This window comes from Oryzias latipes, chromosome 21, assembly GCF_053564925.1.
Source record: "Oryzias latipes strain Hd-rR chromosome 21, Olatipes_Hd-rR_3.1".
NCBI lineage: Eukaryota > Metazoa > Chordata > Actinopteri > Beloniformes > Adrianichthyidae > Oryzias > Oryzias latipes.
In genome coordinates this window covers 30,693,234-30,720,671 of record NC_136257.1, presented here as the reverse complement: position 1 = coordinate 30,720,671, position 27,438 = coordinate 30,693,234, and the positions used below count along the sequence as shown (strand labels likewise).

At 42.8% G+C, this 27,438-nt stretch overlaps 1 protein-coding gene and 1 long non-coding RNA gene across 4 annotated transcripts in view; one reads left to right on the top strand and one right to left on the bottom strand.

Annotated features, from left to right (window-relative positions):
- The window catches only part of cntnap5a (contactin associated protein family member 5a), a 159,675-nt gene extending 147,002 nt beyond the window's left edge, over positions 1 to 12,673 (bottom strand). For both annotated transcript variants that reach the window (XM_011489979.4, XM_078939673.1), the window contains exon 1: positions 12,205 to 12,673. In XM_011489979.4, coding sequence (XP_011488281.1) covers positions 12,205 to 12,262 — 58 coding nt within the window. In that variant the 5' untranslated portion in view covers positions 12,263 to 12,673. The remainder of the gene's footprint in view (positions 1 to 12,204) is intronic.
- On the top strand, positions 8,828 to 19,204 carry LOC144988768 (uncharacterized). 2 transcript variants are annotated; one of them, XR_013652783.1, is made up of 3 exons: positions 8,828 to 9,002; positions 18,851 to 18,979; positions 19,066 to 19,204. It is a non-coding gene; the product is annotated as an uncharacterized LOC144988768 (long non-coding RNA). The 2 variants fall into 2 exon arrangements; XR_013652784.1 differs by lacking the exon at positions 18,851 to 18,979.
- The last annotated feature ends 8,234 nt before the right edge of the window (positions 19,205 to 27,438 follow it).

Genomic DNA, 27,438 nt, shown 5'->3' with positions numbered 1-27,438 from the left:
CAGACTAATATATGTATAAGGGCAGACTGACGTGTGTTAGCGCAGGTCGATGTGCGTTAGCGCAGACTGATGTGCGTTAGCGCAGACCGATGTGCGTTAGCGCAGACCGATGTGCGTTAGCGCAGACCGATGTGCGTTAGCGCAGACCGATGTGCGTTAGCGCAGACCGATGTGCGTTAGCGCAGACTGATGTGAGTTAGCACAGACCGAGGGATGTGTGTTAGCGCAGACTGATGTGCGTCAGCGCAGACCAATGTGCGTTAGTGCAGGTCGATGTGCGTTAGCAAAGACTGATGTGTTAGTGCAGATTGATATGCATTATAGCAGTTGTATGCTAGCGCAGACTATAATATAAATCGCAGACTAAAATATGTATAAGGGCAGACCGATGTGCGTTAGCACAGGTCGATGTGCGTTAGCGCAGACTGATGTGCGTTAGCGCAGACCGATGTGCGTTAGCCCAGACTGATGTGAGTTAGCACAGACCGATGTGCGTTAGTGCAGGGCGATGTGTGTTAGCGCAGGTCGATGTGCGTCAGCGCAGACCGATGTGCGTTAGTGCAGGTCGATGTGCGTTAGCAAAGACTGATGTGTGGTAGCGCTTGCCGATGTGCGTTAGCGCAGACCGATGTGTTAGCGCAGATTGATATGTATTATAGCAGTTGTATGCTAGCGCAGTTTATAATATAAATCGCAGATTAAGATATGTATAAGGGCAGACCGATGTGCGTTAGCGCAGGCCGATGGGTGTTAGGGCAGACTGATGGGTGTTAGGGCAGACCGATGTGCATTACCGCAGACTGATGTGTGTTAGCGCAGACCGATGTGTTAGCGCAGATTGATATGCATTACAGCAGATGTATGTTAGCGCAAACTGACATGCCTTTACGCAGACTAATATATGTGTTAGCGCAGATTTATATGTGTGAGAGCAGACATATGTGTGAATGCAGAAAGATATGGGTTAGCACAGACAATGAGTTAGAGCAGCCAGATGTGTTAGCGCAGACATGTGTTAGCAAAAGTTTAAAAAAAAGAAAGTAAAACAAAAAAATAAAATCAACCCAAACTTTTGACTTAACGACTTTTGTTGTTCTAAATAAAAAAAGAGAATTAAAGCAGCGACCTCTTCTGATTCTCAAGACGCTTATCTGGTTGTTTTACGGCAAAGTCAAGTCTTCAGACTTCTGTCTGAAATTTCACTGCAGTGTATCTCAAGTAGGGTTGGGCGATGTCCCTTAAATTGGCCGTTGACGATGTTTGCTGTCAACCATCGGGATGGACGATGACATCGTCGGGGGGGGGGGGGGGGGGGGGTATTTACACATTTTTCGTTCTTATATAACTGCTATTCGTTTTTTTGCTTTTTTCATTTTATTTCCCAACTAATGACTAATCCGCGATGATCCAGTATAAACTGAGGGAAGTGACTTTAACAAAAAAGTAACAAACAAAATAGAAAAGAAGTAGTCCGCTCCCGCACTTCACTAGTGAAGTGGACCGGCGGAGCGCGGATTTACAGCTTTGTGTTTTAGGGGAAGGGGGGGGGGGGGGTACATGAGCGGTATGTGTGGGAGATTTAAGACTGCGATCCGTCCCGCAGCTCTAGGGGTACAAGCATCCGAACTCAGAACCGGGTCTAAAAGTGTGTGTCTGAGCACAGCTCGGATCGTCAGCACACACAGCGGTTTGAGCTTCAAAGCAGAAATGTCGCTCAGTCCTTAGAAAACATTCAAACAATCACGCGGATTTGTGTTTCCAGTCGTGTCCCGACTAAATAAAGGCTGATGTTATTCTTACATGTTTACGTGCAGCCAGCATGCAGCGCCACCCAAAGCTAATGTTGTTAGCCCGTGTTAGCATACTGCTAATCCTGGCTTCGTTCAGAAAAAGCACTGACCACACGGATTAAAATTCAAATGATGAGCGAACAGGTGTTTCATAATAACCGTAACATTATTAAAAGCAGGTTTAGAAGATCGTCTCGTATATTACCGAGCTGGCATGTCAATGTATATAGCCGCTCGGCGCTGTTTAACAATGTTTTGTATTGAATTGTTACATACAATAAAGTTTGAAAAAAAAAAAAAGCCGCTCGGCGGAGTTTATATCCTTCCGTTTTTCAAACCCTACTGCGCATGTGCGAATGATTTATTCCGACCGAAAGTGTGACCTTAGTGAACGTTTTTATATTCTGAAAACATTTTTTCTGGGCCCATGTACACGGTTGGATTCTAATCTGACCATTGATCCCATCAAGATATTTTGTACATGTAACCGCGGCTTATGGTGTCGACGCGCAACGTGGCGGGGGCGTGGCATCACGATGGTGGTCTCTCCATCGGGATGTCAGTCACCCATCACGATGGACGATGATATCGTCCATCGGCACAACCCTAATCTCAAGTGTCAATGCGAACAGAGTTTAAGCATCAAGTCCTCACTTGTGAAGTTTTACTCAAAATTGTATAAACTACTCTTGTCCAAATGCAGCAGAGGAGACAATCCTGTCTGTACGCTGAACCCCCAACATCCAGTCATTCCGTATTCCAAACACTGACTGCTGTTTTTTTACTCTCAAGGCTGCAGGTGAGTTCACTCTGCCTGGTTTGTATTCTGCAGGTCTGGTTTCAGCTGCTATGAGAAGAAACCACAGTTTAGACAGGAAGACCAACGATTGACAGAGAAGATTTTTCTACAGACCAAAGACTTACCAAGTTAGTATTAATCTCATAGATGCAAATGATTTGGTTTTTAACGGCACTCCTGCATTTATGAGCAGCCTCTTATGATTCTGGATATTTCCAGTCTTGTTAATGATCTGCAAAGGTTTAAGGAGGAACAGCATTCTCGCTCCTTCTGCTTTTAAAAACGGGCATGACTCCCAATGTTATGCAATGCCGCCACTAATACTAACTGCAGTGTTTCCAAAAGTCTGCTCTGTTGTGTCTGAAAAGCCGTCACTCTGAGCTGCAGAGGCAGCAGCACCACTGTTCTGCAGCCTCCACTTGTTTTCGCTTTCAGGTCAAAACCCAGTGGGGAGGGTGGGGGTGGTGGACTATAGAGCGTGCTCAGTGCGTAGGCCACCTTAAGGCGCCCTGAACGTATACATGAAGGACTCCCGACAGCTTGCAGCCTTACCCCCATCCCCTTCACGGGGAACCGGGAAGAGAGTCTTCAGTTGCAGTTTATGGCAGGAGCTGTGCTCTCTGCTCCGTCTGGACTGAGCTTCAGCCGTGAGAATCACCACCAGCGGTTCACGCTGGAACTTTATTTTGAAAAATCGTACACACATTTTTAGGTTTTCGATGGATTCTAAAAGATCTTCCACTAAAGTTTGTCCCCAACCTTTGATGCGTGTTCCTACATTAGCTAATCACACTTTTCCCGTCAAGAGGTCATCCGTTTCATCTCACATGATAGTCGCCATGGCAACCACGGAGACAGTACACAAAAGTGCAGTTGTACTTTCACAGTAGGTTACACCGCGGTTACATGCGCAAAATGACTTTGATTGGACAGAAGATCGGATTAGAATTGAACCGTGTTCATGGGCCCAGAACAACAAATGTGTACATACGCTACACTTTGGGTCGGAATAAATAATTTAGACAAGCGCAGAAGTCTCTAAAATACCGGAAACATCCGTAGAAGAAGACAAATTGAGTTACGTTGTAAACTGAGCTGCAGCATAAAGGAAGATGATCTTCTGAACGCGATTTTATTATTGTTATAATTTTGCCTATTCAATCATAATTTTCTAAATCTGTGCGGCCAGTGCTTTATTCTTGGCAGAACTGACCCGGAAGAAGGGTTAGGATTGGGCTAATGCGTGCCAACAGCATCCAGCTTTGGATGAACCTAAAATCTGTGCGGTCAGTGCAGCACTGTGCATCCCGGCTGCACATATATGTGGGAATAACACCAGGCTTTATTTTGTCTGGACAGGACTAGAAACACAAATTCACCTGATTGTTTACACGGTTTCTCAGGACTGTGGACCGGCGTTTCTGCATTCAAAACCAGCCTCTGCCAACTCAAACACTGTCCCAAAGCCGCCCCTCTGCTCAGAGACACAGTTCTACCAGGAGACACGGTTCTCCTGAGTCCGCGGTCCAAAGACTCCTCCAGAGCGCCACACCGTGACAAAGCACCCTCCTAAAGACTCCTCTGGAGCGCCACACCATCTATGCATGACCTAAAAGCCAGAGCAGTAAAGACCCACGACCTGAATGCATTTTTTACATCCACCACGATCGGATCAACAATCGGCATAACCCACCTATTTCGATCGGAAGGACATTTTGATCCGAATAAGTCTGATCGGATTAGAGTATTCCAATTGAAGAGTCTACACAACGCATTTATTACAATTGTTCTGATTAGGCATTTATTACGATTACTTTAGTCCATAAACGCAGCGATTGTCGGTGTAAACATCGTCACATAAAGATTTTTGATCTTTTAACCCCGTGCCACCTTAAATCATAGCACAACATCCTAAAAAAAGAAAATCCTAAATCTCATATAGTCACATGAAAGCAAACAGAGCTGAAGCTATCTGGGTCTTCCAATGTTTTAAAGTTTCAAACTGTTGGAAGAATTTTTCCTCAAAAAATAAAACCTCTTTTGCCTAAAATTAGAGGAAAGATGGACTTGCGCTGGTGACGTTTTCTAAGTTTTACCTGCTTGAAAGAAAAAAAACATTGAAAAAGCCTGGACATATGATGGATAACAGGACATAACTCTAAAATAGCCAGACGGAGAGCCTTTCATCAGTCTTTGCTTCTGCGATTATGTTTAATCTCTGCAGTCTGGAGACTGTCCTTGATCTGAACACAGAGGCCAGAAAGGCAAAAGCAACAATGTGGCAAAAATGTAGAGACCTCATCATATCAAACACCTGATATGAAGACATCCGATTTCTTCAGCAAAAATGTTGATAGAAACATGAGGCACCATAACGCTTTTTAAAAATACTAAACACTTACAGAAAAGTCTGTGTTTTAGTCCCACAAAACTCTTAACTCACCGAGGCACAGTGTGTTGCTATGGCAACCATCAATACCTTTATATACTGGTATGAAAACTTTACCTCCCTATTGTTATTTTAAAACTTTTGCCCAGCAGAAATGGATTTAACTTTAACAAACAGCTGCACCTTGACTCCTCAAAAAGCCTCGATCTCTGCGGGTGAATTTAAACCTGGACACTGCAGTTCCTCATACGACCACTAGAGGCTGGTTTTTAAGGGGGAGCAACTTCTCAAACTTTTTAAAACGTCCAATTCTAAACCATTAAATATCCAATTTTTAGCTTAATTTGTGTTCGTTGTTTTATTTTTTCACATTTATAAAAACTGTGGTTTTGAACTATTACTCAATCGCCCACATTTAGAACGTTGTTTAAAACTACGTCACATATCCCAAAATGCCACACAGCGGCGACCTAAATGCAAGTATTTTAGCTAAATCAGCATGTCGCCACATGGTTGTATTCGTAATCAGGAAGCAGCAGTTGCATAGTGGGAAAGGTTCAAATTTTATGGCCCCCAGACCTTTTTTTCTAGCGGTGTAACTGACGGATAGGAGGATCTCCAAGGCCCACCAAAATCGTCTGATGATTGCACGTTTTCAGACTGTCAGCCGCCCCCGTGCTGCCGTCCCACTGCCAAAGGCACTCAACGAGGGCTGTTGACATGGGCCGGGGAACGGCGATGACAAGATGTCAATCTGGCGATCCTGGTCACCGTGGGTCCTACATATCAATACTGCCGTGTTTGGACCGCTTGGACCTTCGTATCGGGAGACGGCGTTTTTCCCCTGCTGGGTTTCTTGGGAGGCATGTTGTCTAAAAATTACTGTATAACGTAATTTTTTTACATCACCGAGCTACCGGGCAGCTGGCGGCCGGTAGCACCTAATATGGACCGGAGAGATCATCCAAGCAGAGCTGCAGCTACCTGGCGATCTGACTACAATCAACCACATTTTGTGATGACGTCATCGCCGCCTGACGGCCATCGTCTACATTCATGACTACACCAACAGTTAAGAAAATAGGCTGCAGTAGCTAAGCCAATCTCAAAGATTCTGCCGATGGCCCCCCCATCACGTGGTGGTTGTTGTACAGGTGACCGTAGAATTAGATGGGCAAAGTAAACTCAGGAAAAAACTTCTTTCCCTTTTTTATTGCTCAGAAACCAGAGTAACTTCAGAGAACATCAATGGAGGACAAAAAAATTGATCAATCCTGTGATTCTCCACTTTCAACATTAACCAGACGTCCTTAAATTTCAAATGTTGTAAACCAACGTATACATGATCTAAAAGTTAATGTTTAGCACTGGCACTATTGCAGCTTTAATGAATTCATCTTTAAATGGCCTTCATCAGTGCAGTTATTCCTCATACCACTTCAGCCTCACCAAGGCACCAACCAGGCCAACGACAGTCAATGATTGGCACAAACCAGAGTCCACATAGTTCTCAGACTGTCTGTAGCCTTTGATCTGTTCATAGATTCCACTGGCTTTGAATGGGATTTGCAGGTGATTTACTGACTGATTGTACAGTGGATAACAGGTACAAACAGGAGTATTTAGGAGCATGTTGTGTGTGTTAAGGATTGTAGACATTGGAGTAGGGTAGTTTTAGCTAAGTGGTCTGCAGCATCGGAAGAGGGTCTACATCCACCAATACACGTGTGCATTCGGATTTATTTTGTTATACTAGCTTTAAGGCAGGATCTGTAGACCCACAGTTTGTGTCTATGCCATTGAATGTATACGAGAACTGGACTCAAGAACTTCCCATAGAAATGTTGACACAGACTTACTCTGACTAATAACAATTTACAGACCATTTCTGGTTTCGATGTTGATAATCTCTGTATCCTGGAAAAAATGGCAACTGAATGACTTCACTCAGTTGGAGCCGGAAGGAAACCATTTTCTACAGGTGACGTCACCCTCGCTTGCTCCGGTTCTCAGATGCAGTCAATGGTCTATACCGATGACGGTTAGTAATGCTCCTGCAAGAGGGATTCGTGCTGGGGTACAAGCAGCAGTCAGGGCTCTCAGATGCTCCAAGGTGCAGCAATAATTAGGGCAGCTGGGAGGAAGTAAAGTGCAGGAGAAATGGAAGATAGGAACAGATTGTGTAAAAAAACAAAATGAGACATTGGAACAAGTGGAAAAAGGAGGAAAGCATTGGTAATGTTAGCTCTAATTTCCACCACTGCTTCCATCATCAGCCTTTTATAAGGACATATATCAAGAAAATCAACCTAAAAAAATAGTGCATTACTGAGTATTTCTATATTCAAATCGTTGTGAATCAAGAGTAAATGAAAAGATGCCGTTTGAAAAGCTCTAAGTAGCGTCATAAAAACTGAAATGGGGGGGCCAAAGTCTCCCTGCTCCGGTCTACTCTGTTGCATCCTCTTGCAGACAAATACATCCATGAACGTCCTCGTCTGAGCTGAAATCTGGATCCAAATTGTACGGTTGGATAGCTCTGATATTGCTCCCCCATTTTTGTTGCAATACTAATGTTAGCTTGGGGTTGTGAGGGGCTGTAAGCTAGCAGAAGAGCATGTAAACAGATGGTTGATGGGAAGTGGGAGCAGGCTTACTCCACACAACTCAGAGGTAATTTTTTTTGACTTTTCTTAAAAACAGCATAATCAGAATTAAAAGACCAATGGGAACGCTTTGAAATAATAACAGATGACCTGACGTAAAGTGTTGCATATCAGCACGAATCTTCTTTTTTCCGCTTCAGAACCTGTTGGAATTAACTTATTGGGTAAACAGTCAAAGAGTTATGGTAGTTCACAGAACTTAAAGGGTTAACCTGATGGGGAAATTCTGCATTTGCTATGGATTATGTAAGGGACAATGGCCGACAAAATGTGCATTTGCAGAAATTAATGCCCGCCATGGAAGCCTTTCGCGTCAGACGGTTGTTTCCGCAAAGTGAAGTCTTTTTAAATCCTAGCATCTTAATTTCAGACATATTTACATCAGCAGAGAATATTTGATTTCTTTGGGTATTTTCTATTAAGTTGTGCCATTTCCAGCTGCCTTTTAAACATCCAACTATAGACACAAATGAGTGATTTATTAACCTCAACGGTGTGCCTTCAACTCATCTATTAATATCTGCTCCCCCAAGTTTAAAGTGCACAGAGCCAAAATTCCTCATGTTTCTAATTTGTCGATGGAAAATCGATTGCAAAGCTGCCCGTTTAACAAAATCCAGCCAGTAAATCCGCTGAGAAGGGATTCTTGGGACATCGGGTCACAGATCTAAAGGGAAAATGCTGCTGTTGACTGGTCTGAAAACTTCAGAGACTCCAGAGAGGAGGAGCTCATTTCATCTCACAAATCAGTTTATTTATAAATTCACAACCAAGGTTGTTTCAAGACGCAAGACAAAAAGAAAGAATCCGGCGACGGTTTTAATCCAAGTCATTCCAAATATTCCAGAATCCAGTTCAGTCCAGATTATTCAACTATATTTAAAAAGGTCTGTTATGTCTGAATCAACTCCAAACACTCGTGCATCAACTCAGTGAGAGAAAAATCTGAAAGTGAACCGAGACGGCCGTCAAGACACAAACAGGAGCGGCGGGATCAGGGTAGGTATCTGAGGCGGCGGCGGGGTAGCGGAGGCCTCAGACTGCTGCTGCATGTTAACGTGGCCAATCGGTTCCATCTTCCTATTACTGATAGTGCTGCTGGAGAGCCTCCTGCGGTCTGCTGCTGTCCAGATAAAGCTCAGCTGTGGTCAATGAGGCGGCGTCCAACAACAACAGCCAACAGCTGATAACGGACGCTCCTACTCCACAACATTTCTCAACACCTTCTCTGATGCAATTACTGGAGAAGCCACACTGGGAAAAACACAGACGCCCGCCGGAGATCCGCTGAGGTCTGAGGAGGACGGCGGAGGAGCCTCTCAGAGGAAATGGCTGCCGCCTCCTCCTCTCCTCCCACGGTAAATATGAGAACGGCCCTTTGACCTTCCGCAGCTTCTCGCCGTTTCACGTCAAGACCCATTTCAGAGCATGTTTGACAGGCTGTCAGTCCAGCTCAGCTAACCGACTGTCTAACCTGAACGTAACCAGCTTTAACACAAACCCACACCCAGAGCGGGAAGTTGCGGGCAGAACAGATCCGTTAGGAAACCATGTCGGCCGTTTTTGGCTCTCCCATGACCACAACTTCCTCCTTGATGCTCCTTTCTCGCTGAATGTCAGCTTCACTTTATAGGATCTTTTCTCACAAAGTTGAAGCACATTTTTTTATTTTCCCGCTTCATGAAACTAACTTGAGAAACCGTTGAAAACAGGTCCAAAGACGAGTGATTCTTAACCGAGAGGACACCTTATGGGTGAAGTCTCAACATTGTGGCTCAAGTTGGTAACAAGAAAATGTAAAGACGTACTCCGATCATCTTTTGATCTGTTTTGAAAGCGTTGCCGTAGTCTTTTAGTTATGATTATGCCGTTCTTCTGCCAAAAATCGAAAAAACCTTTGTCCTTTTTTAAGGACATAATTTCTGCAGAGAAACAGGAGTTCAGTAGGAATTCCCGTCTAGATTGTGGGTGAGACTGTTGGTGCAGAGCAACCCCACCCCCTCTTCCCTTCTCCACTGCTGAGAGCACTCCGTTTACGCTCTCTCCCGCTAGCTTACAGCTCCTCACACCCCCCAACCTAATTTTCTACACGCCCATCATCAGCAAAATGCCACAGGAACATGTTAAAAAACACCAAATACATATTTTTCATCAGAGTGGGTCTTTAGAATGTACTTTCGTGTTCTTCACATCTAACTGAGGCCAAATTTGACCAAAAGTATTGAGAAAAACAGCCGATTGGATGGAACACGAGGCGAAGTGACCAACAGAGAAGCAAACATTAAAACAAAACCCTGGAGAACACCATAACAAGAATATACACACAGATATTAGCATGCTAGATGTGATCTAAAGCAGTTCAAATAACTGTCACAAACAGAGAAACAAAGATTTCTTCAGAGGTTTGAAAGAACTTATGACCTGAAAACCCTTCTATAAAAACGTGTGTTTTCCATGTTTTACGATGATTTTATGAAGAAAACTGACCTGATGTTATTCCAAACCTGCAGATCAGGCGTGGGCTTTTAAAGTAATGGTTTAATGACAGCAGACTTTACAGCCAGCGGTTCATAACCCAGAGATGGAGCTTAATTTGATTAAATATAGATGAGCTAACAGGATGACGGTAACCGTTTCATAAAACTGTCCATCAGTTCAAGGAGGATTAAAACAATCCACTGTAGTTTTAGACCATATGGCACCCAGGATTGTAGAGCGCATTAAGAGAAACAAAAGAGTCAGATAATGAGACATGACTACACTACCCAAAAGCTAAAAGGTGTCAAGCGGTAGGGGATTGGTCAGAGGAGTTGATGGGAAGTTTTACTAGTGAACTGTGCCGTACTTCATGTGAAAGGAAAACGTTGACAATTACTTTCAACATTATTCCGTTGGAACACATAAAATACAAAACAATACTTTTTCAGTTCATTATGTTGAAGTACAGTACTCTGCCATGCTCTAGACTACAGTACCCACAATGCCCCAACAATCCATTACTTAGTGCAGCTTTTTAGTTTACGAAAATCTTTCTGAAACAATGGGACCGTTTTAGGAGCACCGTGTACCACAGAACATTGGTTCAAAGTCAGTAAACAAAACCAAAAGTAAGACATAACGACATCAGATTATAGAGAGTGCTGTTGATTTTTATGGTCTAAAAAATATTTATATATATGGGTAAGATTTGAAATGATCAAGAATAGGAAGGAATTATATGGACTAAATAGGAAAAATAAGAAATCGTTCCCCTTAAGAGGCAAAAAGTGACAGTAACGGAGAGCGTTGTGTCATCAGCGAACATGCAGACACACAGAAATCTTGTTGTATTGATTATCCTCTGATCTAATCCCATTATCAGAAATTACATTAGAACACAGAACAAGAACACGGATTGAGCCAAGATAAGAAGTTTTAAAAAAGAAAAATGCAAACCATCAAACAGCTGTTAGGATCAATTGAGGGGAACAAAGCGCGAACAAAGAAGAGCCAAACTTCGTTGAGTCTTTTAGACTTAGAAACTTGGAGCTAAAACACAAATGAGATGTTGGGCAAAAAGAAGAATATTACTGTTTCCGATATGTGGAAAACTCACCACGGGATCAGACGGAGCAGGGAAACAAACGGTTTTAGCCTAACTCCCTGTTCAAACTCATGACCGTTACACACAAGGGGGCGCCCTTCTACCACCGAACACAACAAATGATCAAAAGTAATAAACTGTCAATTGGTCTTGTCCATATTTATATTTGAGTTTTAATTACAATAGAGAGAAAAGGCCAAATCTCCAACTGGAATGAATAAAGATCACAGAAGCGAAGCGTCAGAGAACAAACCCTAAACAGAAGCAGAGACTCCTAATCTGAAGGTTCTCCTTAGTGGTTTTTCCAGTTCAGCAACAACTTCCTGATCAGAACCAGGATTCACAGCAGATCTCAGGCAGGAGACACCTCAATGATGTTCTCTCCATAGAACCTATGGGAACATTCCCGCCTCCGTCCATCCTAATGTTGTCATTCTCATAAGCTGTGTGTGATTGTCATGCACACGCGCACGCGCACACACACACAAGTTGGGAAGATGCGGAGGAAGCGCGTCCCTGCTCCCGCCCGGACCCCGGTCGTTCCGGCGGAGCTGCGGCAGCTGCGTCTCCCGCTGTGACGGACTTCTGCCACGCATGATTCATGAACTCAAGGTCACAGATCGGATGGTTGCGCGGCACGCGGAGTTCACGCAGCCACAACCCGACTTTTATTTTTATTCTATTTATTTTAGCGGGAGCAGGTTCGATTCCGGGACACACACAGAGACACACACAGACACAAAAAAACCCAGATGATCTGCACTCAGAACCTCTCAGTTCTGCGTCAAGTTGTTGCAGTAAATCCACGAAGAGGGTTGCGCGTGCGACTTTTTCCATGCGCGCGCGCTCACATCAGCGCACGAGACCGCCGCACCTGGAGCCTGTTCGTCCTCTGCCCGATCAAACTTCCCTTCCTCATCCCGGTGAAGCCGAACAACCAGCAGCAGGTGCCGGGAGAGCGCGCGCGCGGTACTCACGGTGAGAGGCGGCCGACGCTCCGCCGAGGAGCAGCAGCAGCAGCGGCGGGGCGAGCATCTTCGTTCGGTCCGCAGAGGGAAGCAGAGCGCACCGTCCTCCCGCTCCTCCGGCTTGGAGGGACACCAGGAGTCTGACGCTGTGGAGTGGACCTCTCCCACGACGGCACGCCCTCCCCTCCTCCCCGCGAGGAGCAGCCCTCCTCCTCCTCTTGACTGTTTGCACCGTCAAAGGCGCGCGCGCTGCCCAGTCAGTCACAGCCGGAGAACAGAACAAAGGTCCGCGGAGCGCGAGGTGCCGCGTGCCTCACTCGAACCGAAGGACAGCGCTGGGCGGAGGGTTCTAATGGCGAACCGGCTGTGGTTTGGTCCACATGGAACCAGGAAGAGACCAACAGCGCAGACAGGAGTCATCCTGAAATTCAAACATCTCTGAGGAGCTCCAGAACGTTTGGACACGCCCACCTGACCTCCATCACCTGTCCGGCCACGCCCTTTTATTAGGCTCATCTCCTTCAGAGTCCCTTTTTCCTGAAAAAATTTGTGAAAATCATTTTTAAAAAGTTATATTTTTTCTCTCCTTGTTTAATTATCTAAAAAAATACACTGAATTTGTCATGTTTCCCCCAAAATTAGTTATTGATTAGGAAGCTAAGACATTCAATTCTAAATCACAAACGAAGAAAACAAATCAAGTATTAATGCAACACAGAAAAAAAGAGATTTTTACTTTTAAAATATCATATTTCTGTGTTTTGGTAAAACCACTCAGACTCACTAACTGCTCAAAATCAGTGAAATGCAATAAAGTTTATATATTCAAATCTGTCCTTTTTAATATTTTTAACTTTCTCCATTAAACATCTATTTTACCACCAACACCACTTCTTTACCGAATAATATGCATAGACAACAAGTCAAACATTTGGTTACATTTTTCTTATTAATTAACTCAGATAATTATCAGTTAAATTTTTTATGATAAATGATAACAATTTATGAGAAATATGTGATTAAAACCCACAAATGACTCCTGAAAAAAGGTCTAAAAATAGATTAAATCAAGATGACAATCAGCTTGATTTAATCTGATTAAAATTCTAGCCAATGTAGGAAATTCAATCAGATGACAATGTAATAAATCAAATGTATTCAATATTTTCAAATGTATGTAATATGTGAATACATTGATTTGTTTTAAATTTATAAATCCTACAAATAGTAAATGTCTTTTTTTCCGTTTACAACTTTTTCTGTAATTATTTCACTAAACAAACTTTAAAATACAAAAATACGTATTGTTCATTTGTTCATAAAATCATCTACAAAGGACTATAAACTCAGCAACACTAAGCACAGCAGCGACTCTTCATGGACTTTTAGACGTCTAACCTATTTTTCCCTGAAAGCTAAAGTCAGCTTTAGTCTAAATGACATTAGAGAGAAAAATCCAAATCTCCAACTGGATTGAATAAAGATCACAGAAGCTCGTCGGACAGTTCAGGCTTCCACGGCGTGCGTTCATTGCACACTTTCAACCCTCACATGACTCCTCAACTGTTTTTGCAAGTAACGACATTGTAATGTTACGCAAAGTGTTGCAAATGGCCACAAATTGGTGCGTCAACACTTCAGTGATGCATGTCGGCGGGAAGCCGCTCTTCCCCGCTTCAGAATCCGTTGGAATTTCGTTAATTCCGTAAACGATTGAAGGGTTTGGGTCGTCCATCGAATGCAAACATCGAAGCTGAAGCTCCAGAGTCAAAGCGTTATAGAGAACTGTGAAGAAACTGGATTCTCTTGAAAGGACTGTATTTAATATTATTAGGTTCGTAACCCCGTCAGTTTCTTGCACACAGAAATAATGAATAATGACTCAGAGACAGTAACTTATCTTTTTTAGGTTTACTCCGCACAAAGACCACAGATTTGTACGCAGGGTTACAGACAGATGAACACGGTGCATTCAAAGTCCGAACAAAGGAGTTCAGAAAAAGGGTTGACATATATACTTTGCATTTGCATATTCAGAACCTCATTCGATGGATCATGGTGTGAAAAACCCACCCACAGACTGTTGCAGGCTAGATGTTCGAAGGTCAGAGCACCTAAAGTGTCAGATCTCTCTGGGATTATCACAGACATTTGCCAGAACGCATACACCAGAACACACAAAGATGAAAAAGGAAGATGTTAAAGGAATGTTTGCGAGACAATAGTCTTGGTTGTGCTCTGTCTGGAGTGTAATATAATTTTGCGATGATAATACATAGTGAATCGAGTTTAAGCCATTAATGTGATAAAAGGTAAAAGTTAGTATAATAAAATGTAAAAAGGGAGTTTCTAACTATTCTGTTTCTAATCACTCCTAACAAGAACATATAATGTCAATCACAACACAACCCTATGTGTGTAGTAACTACACAACATTCAGGTGGCTGGAGATGACAACATTTTAGCCATAGATTTAAAAAACTGTGTGTTTAAAGCCGCACGACATGATGGACATGATCTCCAACCTTCACAAATAGACACACCGGAGTTCATATTTGATATCAGAGGAATGGGCCTTATGGGCCGTGAGCCTTTCTGTCAAAGATCCTTCCTGGGGGAGACTTTAGACACCAGCACGCTCCCCGTGCTCCCCCCTCTCCTCCGCTTCCTGACGCAGATTTCCGACGGTCCTCCAGCCTGGAGGATGACGCCTGATAAATGAGACGCGTTCCACGGGATCCGCACACAACCACGAGGGGCAGCGGCCCGTCTGCGTCTGAACACTTTCCCGTTACCGTGACAACGGCATTCGCCTGTAATATCAGACGCAATCAAATAATTGAGGCTCCGGCTCTGCCGATACGATTATTGTGATTAAGTCCTTTGAAATTTAAAGCTGAATAGGTGGATTTTCTTTTCTCACTTGAATAGACACAGAAGTGAGACACGAAGGTGTGACAGATGTAGAACCAGAAGCAGGTTGAGGTTTTAACTGGGAGGAGAACAGCTGGACTTGTCTGAGATACAGAAGAAAACACAGAAAAAAACGTTTTTGTTCAACATCTTCATAGAAGGAGGACAAACAAACAAGCAGAAATGGACTCAAAACATGAAGACAGACGTAAATGCATTGACGGTAAATGAGAACAGGACTGAGTTAGTGTGACATCATCAACATAAAACAGTTTACGTCCGGCCGCATCCAAAGGAAGTCAATTCAGGCGCCATTCTTTTGCCACATGGACGCCGCCATGTTGAAGCCAGAAGTCATCAGTGAGCAGTGATTGTTTAGAGTCGGTGTACGTTTCTATGGCAACCACTCTCACCAATCAGGAGTGAGCATGTTGGAAGGCCACACCCCTACCACTTGAAAGCGGGCCACATGAAACGGATTGAATGTTGGATGTGGGGGCCAGCAGGCTCCACCTACTTTTATTAAGGCATCTGATTGGTCTGTTTATAACGCATACGTTTTACCACCAAAAAAAAAAAAAAAAAATACATATACCGTGAAAAGAAAATGGATTAGCAAAAATAAGCAAGGGGGGGAGGGGTCAATAGTTACCATAGACTGTATAATGTGTAAAGTCTGGGGCCAAAATGGGGGCTGCGTTTTACATTTAAAATAATTAATAAAAATGGTGACTAAAATTTCTTGATTGTGATTGGCTAAATTCCCTAATAATCCGTTGTAAACCATCCATTACTGAAATAAAAAACTTTTGTGTCTGTGGTTGGTACGTCTGAACAAGATTACCATTTATTATTATTGAAGTGTGAATATGAATTTTTTAAACATTTTCTTGATAATCCTCTTTTTGATTCATGATATACTTTTAGGGGTGTCAAATTATCCCATTATTCGCGATCAGTTACAGAAAAATTAGCATGTAATGTTTTTTACCGAGTTGAATATAATTTTGAATCTGTGACCGTTATCTATTATGCAAGGGATAATGAGGCGTACGTTATTCTGAATCAATGAGGCCTGATCGCGTCGGTCTGTTGCTTCTGTGAAGTCTATTTTTCTTATGCCAGACACCTGCTCCATATGGTCTCTGCTGAAAGAAATAGATATTCAATCAATTATTTGTGTTGTTTTTTTTACATTTCAATCGTTTTTCACAAAAAGCGGACTATTGATGTGTCCTGTTGTCATGGTAACGTCTACAGAGGCTGCACTGACCTCGCTCTGCAGCAGCGGAGGAAAGGGCTACCTATGTGTTGACGGTCGTGATACAGTGATAGAGTGAAAGTTCACCTCTTCCTGCTTGTTTACGTGTAGATGATGAGGCCAGAAGGTGTTGTCTACCCCTGCGCCCGGCGGCTGGGAAAGGCTCCAGCAACCCTCAACAGGACAGAGCAGGTTTAGAAAATGGATGAAAAAGCTTTTCAACACGCTCCTTACAAAATGCATGAGTTAGGCAGAGGATTTCTCCCACAATGCACTGCTTCTCTGGTATGTCAGGGATTCTTTGTGCTCCCAGAACCAGCTTTCTGTGTTTTTCTCGAAAGTCCTCGTGGCTGCATGCAGGCTGCGTTGGCAGACTTGAGTCAGTCTGTTCTCTCTCTGACTTGGCTGGGAGATTCTCCGACAGCCGAAGTTGGCGGCCAATTTGTGGTCACTCAGTCTTTTTTTCAGACGTGCCTGATTGCTCATCCCGCCCAGATAATCTGCTGCTCAGAGCTGGATGTTGATCGGCACTGAAACTGTTGGGAGTCGGTGTCGTCGGGATCGATTAGGAATCCTCTGCTGAGCGTGGAACAAACTCCTTTGGTTTGTTTGTTTCAATGGCGTCATCCTGAGGAGCGCTCACAGACACGAAGCTAAAAATGTTCGCTCTCCTGTTCAAATCTGAGGAGCTGAGAAATCTGTGAGAACAGTGAGGAAGTGGAAAGGCTGAGCAGTGACAGCGATGAAGACGCATGCCAATGAAAATGGTATTTCTGGTTTAACGTGTTCTTGTAGCATTGCTCTGATGATGGAGGATGTCAATATGTCTAAAAATCTGAATATCTGAGTATTTCTTCATTCCGATTGTTGTGAATCAGGGCCAGACGGAAAAGAATTGAGCTGAAAACAGTCAGATGGATGATGGGAAATGAGGGGAAAAGGCTTAAAAAAGGTCCCGCCCACAACTCGGAGGGGAATTTCTAATGAACTCCTGCCGCTCTGCAGAAACTTTGTCCCAGAAAACGACACAGATTTGCTGATTTTGTCAAAAAATGACATCATCATATGAAAATAGATCTAAAGAGATCGGAGTGGGACTTTGAAAACATGTGAATAAAAAACATTCAAACTCAAAAAAAGACAGAAAAGTTAAAAAATATTTTTGAAAAGTTGAAATAAATCCAACAATTCCAATGAGTTAAATTACATTTCAAGAGCTGAGCCATTTGAATTAAAAGAGAGAAGTAAAAACACGCTGAATATCTGATTGTTGTTCATTTCATGTTCATTAAAATACGTTTAAACCCAGACAGAATAAACAATTAGATAAAAACTAAACAAGAATTTTTATTCAAATGAAAAATCTAAGTGTTTTAGGATGGAAAAGTTGGAAATCTTTCTCTTTTCTTTAAACTGGAGGATCCGAGAGTTCTGCAAAATGTATAGAAATCTCTAAAAGACCAGAGCATTTCCGCACAGGAATGAGTTTTATCAGAATAAATAAAACTGTCTTATAATTTACATACAAAACTATAAAGATTTCCATAAGCTAAAAAGCAGAAAGCATCAAATTTGACTTCTTTTTTATTTTCTCTGCCATCAGAGCGAAGAACCGTGCTGCCACGGCGTATTTTGGAGAGTTTCCATCAAAAAGTGCAATATTAGGATGAAATGAAAACATAGCCTCGAAGGCAAATCTATAAATACGGCAAACATACAGCGCTCGGTTAAAATTAGATGTAACAGCTTCCTCTGAATCCTGCGACTCCAACAGGAACAAGCCGAGCAGACAGACTTTTCAGAAGAAGCTCTCTTGGCTTTTTTGTGTTTTCTCCGGTTTTTCCCCACGGCTCTGACACATATTGTTCCTTTACTCGCTGTCAGTTAATTCCCGGCGCTCCGGCTGGATTTCACTTTCGGCTCCAAAGTGTGTCCAGCCTGAGAACTGCCTCAGCAACCGCACCGTCTTCGAGAGGCCTCGTCAGCAGTTCAGCATTTTCCGCTTCTGTTCTTGGTCTGTTTTGAGCATGTTGTTGGTGATTTTCCAGATATTTTATTTGTAATTTTTATTTGTTAGAAATCGCGACATCCCTGCAGATTTAGAAATAAAAGTTGCCATTGATAACCATGTTCTGGAAAGAGTGTCTGAAATCAAGTTCCTTGGAGTAATTCTGGACGACAAAATTAACTGGAAACCACAAATAAAGGATTTCAGAGCTAAAATTACTAAAAGCAAAGCAGTGTTGGAAAAAACGCGCCATACTCTCACTCACAAAGCACGTTTACTAGTATATTGATCCATAATACTACCATATTTACAGTACAGTGTAGAAATTGGGGAAATACTACTGTGTTTGTTTAAATTACAAAAAAAAAGCTTTTGGAATTGTTCATGGAGTGGACTGTGGGTCACATTCAAATGCTCTGTTTTTAAAGTCGGGTTTATTAAAAATATGGGATCTGTCATGGTGCCTCTGCCAGCTACTCTCCCCTCCCCCGCCTGCTCTGTTCCTGACGCGACCAGCTGCCACCACTCACCTCATTATCGCCGTTACCCTCTTAAGGAGCACCTGGACCTCCACTCGACGCCAGTTCGTTGTTCCTCCCATGGTGCTTAGTCTGGTCTGCTCATGTTCCTGTTCCTGTTTGTTGTCAATGCTTCAAGTTACTCATTGCTCCTCTCGTCTCTGTCTCAGGAAGAATCACCTCTGGAAATCACCTGGTCGCTGTTCTCTGCCCGGTCTCTCACTGTCTCGCTCTGGAATCCTGCTGCCACGCCTCCTCTGGAGAAAAGCCATTACTCACCCTTTGCTATATAAAATCAAACTAAACTTACCCCGTTGTCCGAGTCTACTTTTGGGTTCCAGCATTTGGGTCACTCTGAACTCTCGTCGTATCATGACAGGATCTAATGACACTGAAAACAGCTCTCGTCATGTACAAAGCCAGATACAGCTTACTGCCAATAAACTCACAGCAAATGTTCAAAGACAGAGACGGGAGTTACAATCTAAGAAAAAAACTGAGTTTCAAAAAACAGTGCATTCAAACAACAAAAAAGTAAATGTGTTTGTCTAATTGTGGTGTGGATTTATGGAACGGATTGGATGAAGGTTTAAAACTACGACGGAGTATTAGGGCCACCAAAAAAAAAAAAAAATTTAGAGCCACCAAAAAAAAAAAAGTAAAATTACGAGATTTTATCTCGTAAATTTAGGAGATAAAAACTCGTAAATTTAGGAGAAAAAAACTCGTAATTTTAGGAGATTACAGTGGAAGTTAGCATGCAGAGCAGCAGGTGAACGCCGTGCAGCCGCAGAGAAGACCGAGTAAACTTTGTTGAACAGGTGAGCTGAATGTTTATTGATAACGTTCCAAATGTCTGGAAGGTCATTTGTTTGATTTACGATTCATTAAAGTTTTATTTATTGATGGTTGGTTTGCAGGATCTCTGCAGCCCGATGAAGCCGTCGTCGGTGTCCCTGCAGCTGTTCGCTTGAATCCTTTCTCCACCAAAGACAAGACTCTACGTCTGTGTGACGCTTCCGTCACACAAAAGGAGGAGCACTTTTTTTGGCATTTTCAACGTTCCAAAGCTAATATAAAACACTATTTTCATTCCTCTTTATTGTTTTATGCTGAAACGGGACATTTCATCTGCAGGAGGGGGCGTTTGTAACACTGTTTACTTCCGCATTGGTGTTGGGATGACAGGTTCATGACGTAATGAGACAAATGAACTTCAGGTTATGTGAATGAAAAGGAAAATAAAGGCTGCAGCGATCATCTGCACCCAAACGTGTCTCTGAGCTCCTTATTTTACATATTAAACTCCGCTTTACTGACACTGAACCCCGGAAAGACTGCTACACGGAAAATAATCTGATTTTGAGTCGCCAAAAGGTTCAGAATCTCTTTGTTTTAAACCTATAATAATCCGGAAATGAAGCTTCACAAAAGGCTCCACATACTTCATCTTCAAGCTAGGTTCCGATAAACGGACAACTTCGGTGTTTTTTCCTTAATCTACGACTTTTTTCTCGTAAATTTATGAGATTTTAAGTCGTAAATTTATGAGATAAAAAGTCGTAAATTTACGAGTTTTTATCTCCTAAATTTACGAGATAAAATCTCGTAATTTTTTTTTTTTTTTTTTTTTTGATGGCTCTAATTTTTTTTTTTGGTGGCCCTAATACTCCGTCGTATAAAACAAACCAAAGTTTACATGTATTCAAAAAAACCTACAAGAAGTCACTAATAGCACTGTTTAAGGCCTGTCACTTTAGCACAGTTGCCGGGCAGAATTGTGCCGTGAATGTTATGTACCCATCTGTAAATAGTAATACGCGTGTTGAATACGCACATCATCAGGTTTTGTAAAAAGGGGTGGGAGCAGACAAGATTTCTCTTCAACCTACTCCTTTTCAAGCTCACTGTATTGTTGTATGTCTTTTAACCCGCTGTGTTGATTTTTCCTTTGTTTTGTGTTTGAAATAAAAAAACAGAAACTGACACTGAAACTGAAAAATCAATAAAAGTTTGATCTCAAATGTCAGCCATAAAAGCTCAAACTGTAAGACGATGTGTTTCACAAATATCAGGTCATGCAGATACGTAGAGAGGAAAGCAGAGCAGAGGAGGGAGTGCCGGTCAAACTACCAGAAAACGAAACTCCGTGATGAAGATTTCAGGGATTCACCGCAGCAGCAGTTTGTTAACGTCACGAAAAAAAAAAGGCCTAACGGTAAAAACTGCACGAGCTCGGACAACAGCCTCTGTAATAACAAAAAAAAGGTAACTAAAAGGAAAATAGTTGCTGGTGTCATGCAGACATGTTTGACAGGATCCCAGGCAAACCATTGCAGCAAAGAAGAAAAAGGAATTATGGGTAAATTCAGGGGCTTTAATGTTCTGAGGGGGCCATTAATTGTGATCACACCAAAGTGAATTTAATTTAAACGTGATTTTTTGAATGAAACATTGAAAGGCAAAAAAATATTTTGTCTTTTGCTTACTCAGACGGGGGGGGGGGGGGGGGGGTAGTGTGGGTGTGGTCTTCTTTAAAGATGACTCTATGGGTGTGGTTTACTTTGAATATTAGAGTTTGGGTGTGGTTTACCTTCAAATGGCTGTTTTATCTTCAAATGGGTGTGGTTTACCTGCAAATGGGTGTGGTTTACCTGCAAATGGGTGTGTTTTACCTGCAAATGGGTGTGTTTTACCTGCAAATGGGTGTGTTTTACCTGCAAATGGGTGTGTTTTACCTGCAAATGGGTGTGGTTTACCTGCAAATGGGTGTGTTTTACCTGCAAATGGGTGTGTTTTACCTGCAAATGGGTGTGGTTTACCTGCAAATGGGTGTGTTTTACCTGCAAATGGGTGTGTTTTACCTGCAAATGGGTGTGTTTTACCTGCAAATGGGTGCGGCTTACCTTCAAATGGGTGTGGTGTACCTGCAAATGGGTGTGTTTTACCTGCAAATGGGTGTGTTTTACCTGCAAATGGGTGTGGTGTACCTGCAAATGGGTGTGGTGTACCTGCAAATGGGTGTGTTTTACCTGCAAATGGGTGTGTTTTACCTGCAAATGGATGTGGTTTACCTGCAAATGGGTGTGGTTTACCTGCAAATGGGTGCGGCTTACCTTCAAATGGGTGTGGTGTACCTGCTAATGGGTGTGTTTTACCTGCAAATGGGTGTGGTTTACCTGCAAATGGGTGTGTTTTACCTGCAAATGGGTGTGTTTTACCTGCAAATGGGTGTGTTTTACCTGCTAATGGGTGTGTTTTACCTGCAAATGGGTGTGGTTTACCTGCAAATGGTTGTGGGACGGTATGGGAGGGATGTGTCCTTTATAGAATTTGTCCCTGAAATCTTTTTTAAGGTAAATATCAAAGATGTGGATTTGAACTTGAAACTTGAAGCTGAGGTTCAACCTCAAAGAGGTTTATATTTCTTTATATATTTAGATCTAAAGCCTTCTATCAGGTCCAAAAATTCTCTTTGCAGTTATTTTGCATTAGGAATACAGACACTAATTGTGATTGTGTCGACATGAGTTGTTTGGAATAGTTTAATAAAGCTTTATGACAATAAAATATATATTTTGACCAAACATTTCAGGACTAGAAACTTGTGAATAATGTCTTTTTGTTTATTTTTTGAGCGTTTGCTCTCCTAAGGTCCTACAATAAAAGCTTTTCTTACTAAACAGTTTGTTATTGAGTTCTTTAAAGCAGTTTAACACTTTTGGACGATACGTTTGTTACAAGTGCTTCCGTATATCAGCGATGTATTAAAGACAGGTGCACCTTTCAGGCAAACTGGTCGTATAACTGAACACAAAGGTTTACTGGTCTCACAGCTGTCACGAAGCCGGGTAAAAGAACTCACATAATCATATAAAATAGACCATTAACAATTCTTAAAAGACTGCAAAAACAGCCCTGATTATTAGAATCCGCATTCATGCCAGAGCCTCACCCTACAGGCGTCAACCGTCACAAAAGATTCATTTTAACAGGACGGCTAAAACTTTACTTCCAGACCCACTCAGATCATCTTTTGATCTGTTTTCATTTTTTTTTTTTTACGACGCTGATGCCGTTTTTAGCCCCAAAAAAATATTGGAAAAACCCGTGTCATTTTCTAGGACATAGTTTCTGCAAAGCGGCAGGACTTCATCAGAAATTTGCCTTCTGGGCTGTGGGTGGGACGGTTGGCAGGGCGTCAACCCAGCCTCATTTCCCATGATGCCTTTGCTGATACTCAGAAATGTCATCTGAAGCTTCATATTCTTTCTATCTTTCCTCCATCATGAGAAAAAAGCCACAAATGTTAAAAACTACAAACACTTGTTTTAATCCAAGTGGATCCTCAAGTGTTGATAACTTCATCGTCAAACCTTCAGGACATCTCTGGTAAAAGCTACAGATGCATTTTGCACAGAAGGAGACACTTTCTTTACTTTTACAGGCTGAGATTTTCTTTTCATTTTTTGGTCAGTTTCCTGTATTTGAACTCCTCCAGACTCGATTGTTTAAAGACAGACATCGTCATAAAGATGTGAGCTGCAGTCAGACACGGGAAAGAATTAAAAACTGCTTTTTATTTGAGGATTTTTAAGAATTTTGGTTATCTAGACCGTTCTGCTCTTTTGCGCTTCCGCCTGAAGCCACAGACGGAAACTGTTCCACAAATCTCCACGAGAATCATCGGGAAGGAGCAGCCGGCCGGCTCTGACTGGAAGAGGATGTGAAGCCTTGAACTCTGCAGATTGATCTCAGCTTCCTCCTGTTTTCTGCTCAGTCGCTCTGTGATTGTGAGGCAGAACTCCACCTCAAGGACGCCGTCAACGGAGCCGCTCCAGACCTCTTTGCATCGGAAAACAGCGGTTCATCCATCATTGGCGGGAAGATAATCTGTTTCTCAAATTAAACTCTCCACAGAGGCAGAGCCAGAGGAGAATTCAGGCTGTCGCTCTGCTATCAGAGAGGTGTCACGCCAGGTGATCAGTCTGCTCATGGAGGGGAACCTGAGCTCTCACGAAGGAGAACCCGTGTTCTCACAGAGGAGAACCCGTGTTGTCTCGACTCTGCCACGTGCTCCAAAGCTGCAGAGAAGCAGTTGGATTCTCTTTGTTCTGATATCCTAGAACTGAGTTAGACTTTGTAAATGAAACACCCTTGAAGTCATTGTTCCTAAATGATCCGCTGAGAGGCCCAGCGCTCCAAGTCGTGACGTGAAGACTAGCTGAACGAGGCAAAAACCCGCCATGTGACTCTTCGTTTTAATTGCACGGATTATGAGACGAGTTTCCTCTTTCACGGCGTTCCACTGTTCCCATCGCCTTCATTGTTCAGGAGAAAATCCAATTCCTTTCCTTCATGCTTCCATTGAAATCAGGAAGTCGTCTTCATTTCACCGCACGGCTCCTCAGAACCGACTCCGAGGCTCCAGCGGCTCAGATGAAATGATTTCAGACTCCACTTCTCGTATTGACACGAGTTTCCTGATGAATCTTTTCATTTCATTCTTCAGTAGAAACAATATCGACAGTCTCGGCCTCAGAGGCTTATCGGAAAGTTCAGACTTTTTCCTGCCTGAGAAACTTCAGGAGAGAGAAGCCACTAATCAAACAACACGGCGAGAAGTGAAGCAAACCGAGCAGAATGGAGGGAAAGCAGACGGACACCCGGGAGCGTCTTTCAGCAGGAAGAGGAGAATAAAACCTCCCCCAGCAATCAGCTGTTTGTGCATAAGATCAGAGCGTCCACGTCTCTCCGGCTGCTGACCCCATAAATCACAGCCGCACCTTGTCGCCGGCTGCATGCGTTAAAGCAGCGGCTGACTCGCACTTCCTGCACAAATCTAAATCTCGCTGCCGGGCTCCGGAGCTTTCCAATTACCTCCAAACACCAAACAAGGAACAATTTTCTGCTGCAGCTTCACGTGTTTACTCCTCCACGGCTCCGTAATCGGGTCGCATCTCTGCAGCTCATCCCGGGTTACGGAAGCCCGCAGTGGGGAAAACGCCACCAGGAAAAGGCCTTTTCTGACTCGCTGATGGGAAATAATCAATCACTGTTTTCCTGTCCAACTTGTTCTGCACTCCTGGATTCCACATTTCGAGGACTGCTGAGGTTTTTTCTTCTCTTCAACCTCTTTACCTGTTTGCATTTTTTCATAATTCTTAAGCATTTTGAACTTTTTTTCACGTCTTTTAACCTAATTTCATCATCTTAAGATCATCAATCACTAAAAAATCATTTGAGCATTGCTTTCCCAGTTTCTGATTCCTTGCACCTTTATTACACCTTTTTAGTGCGTTGCCGTGGGTTACAGTTGAAGGGAAAAACAGGATTTATTTTTTATTTTTTATGCAGAAATAAGCCTTCAGCTGATGCAATATTTTGTGCACAGACCTCATCAGCGGGTGACATCTTTCAGCTTCAGTTCGTGTTCCTGCATGAAAAACAAGCGGAGAAATGAGAAAGCCAAACAAACATTTGAGAACTTAAAGCTCCAACCGGCAGGAGAGCGGGACTTTTTAAGCAGAAGTTGATGGTTTTTGAGCGGAAAGCCTCAGATGTTATGCAGGGGCGCCTCCACAGAGCTGCTGCTGCTGCTGTGTCCATTGGTGAACTGTGTCAGAGTGATGCGGACCTGTTTTCCAAGCTCAACGTTGTTCCGTCTGGGGTCATGTGAAGGTGTGAGAACGTCCATCATCGCTGCCCGGTGGATGCTCGCTGCTCCTCCCTTTAGGGGCCCCTCCTCTCCCGCCGAGCTGGAGCTCCTTCTGACGGAGTCACAGTCTTCTGTGGGACTTTCCAGCTGGACCACCTCCGACAGAAACAGGCCGCCGGCGTCACCTTCCATCAGATTTCTGACCCTGCGGATCGCCGAGACGCTTGTGTTGTCTGAATGTAATCAGCCGCTCTGCTGCTATGATCCATGTTTGAGTGCAGACGAGGCCTTCATTCATCCCGCCGGCCGGACAAAAGACTAATGTTTTTGTGAGATAAGTGGAAGTCAGGGAGCAAAGACACGAGAAATGAGGCGAGGAGCAGAAACGTCATCTTTTATTAAAGGCATCGAATCAAAGTGTGGGGTTAAGATGGATGGGGGGGGGCTGCAGTTGGTAAGACGGCCTCCAGCGTTCAGAGAGTCAGGAGGGAAACGGGAAGATCCAGAGTTCAGACATCAGAAATAGGAGGAAGGAGGAGCTGCTGCTTTCACGCCAAAGTTAGAACGGCAAAAGCTTTTCAGAGTAAAAGTGTTGCTGGAGCCTATCCCAGCTACTGATGGCTGGTCAACCTGGTCCATTCCCAATCCCCCATCCGGTTTATCGCTCACCGTAAATCTAAAGCAAAGTTTTCAAAGATTCTTAAATTCTTTCTGTTCATTTCAGTGATAATTAAATAGTAAAAAAAATAAAAGTAATAAAGAAATTAAACCAATAACAGGAAAATCAACAAAACTGTTTAGCACAGTTTCAAAACATGCAAAGTTCTGGAGCTGAAATGTGTTTTAGATATTTACAGTAAACGAAACAAATGACCCCTTCCATCAATTTATCCACTCATCCTCCATTAATCCATCTATTAAACCATCCATCCGTCTACCACGTTTGTCCATCCATCTATTTTCCATTCATCCATTTGATTATTGATTTATTTATTTATTACTAAATATGTTTTATTATTTATTAATCCATCCAAATTCTATACATCTATTAATCAATCCACCCACCCATATATTTAACCATCAAAGCACCAAACCTTTCATCCATCCATTCATTTTCCATCCACCTATTAATCCATCTATGTCTCCATTCATCTGTCCATCTATTCACCCACTTATCCATCCATCCGTCCGTCCGTCCATCCACCCACTTATTCATTTTCCAAACCTTTTTACCTCTTCCCAGTGGTTGCTGGAGCCTATCATTTGGATGAGCGGCCATAACCTGGATGTCTGGTCAGTCCACTGCAGGGCCAAAACTGACAAAGAAAACTCAGACGACATACAGAAGTATAAATGTGCACTCATGTGGAGAACATCATTTCACCTTAGGAGGTTTTGTTATATAAGATTGAAACTAAACAAATATGAAATTCTTGCTCCAATAATTCTTGCACAGACTTAAACTTTTCATTTGCCAAAAGTAAAATAATCAATTCTTTGCAGTGGTTTGACTTTAGCTAATGTAGCCAATGGCTGCTCTGTCTAGGCGGTGTAAACTTAAACAAAAACAAACTAGAAAGGCACGCTCAGCTTTATTCTGACTCCGGAGTAAAGTAAACAATCATAGCTTCCAAAGCCGCTGGAGAAGATGAACCGTCATGAATCCCAACAACGACATTGGCGTGTGAGTGGAGCAAGAAAATGCCTGAAGCAGCTGTGAAGAACCCTGAGCTGCAAACATTTGTTCTCACACACGTTTTCTGGACGATTCAGTCTGTTGTTTTCACAAAACACTGACAAACAACACAACACATCAACACCCTTTAAATAAGGTCGCCGCTGCAATTTCAGAGGTCCTGACTGGGTTATGTGTACGTTATCTGAC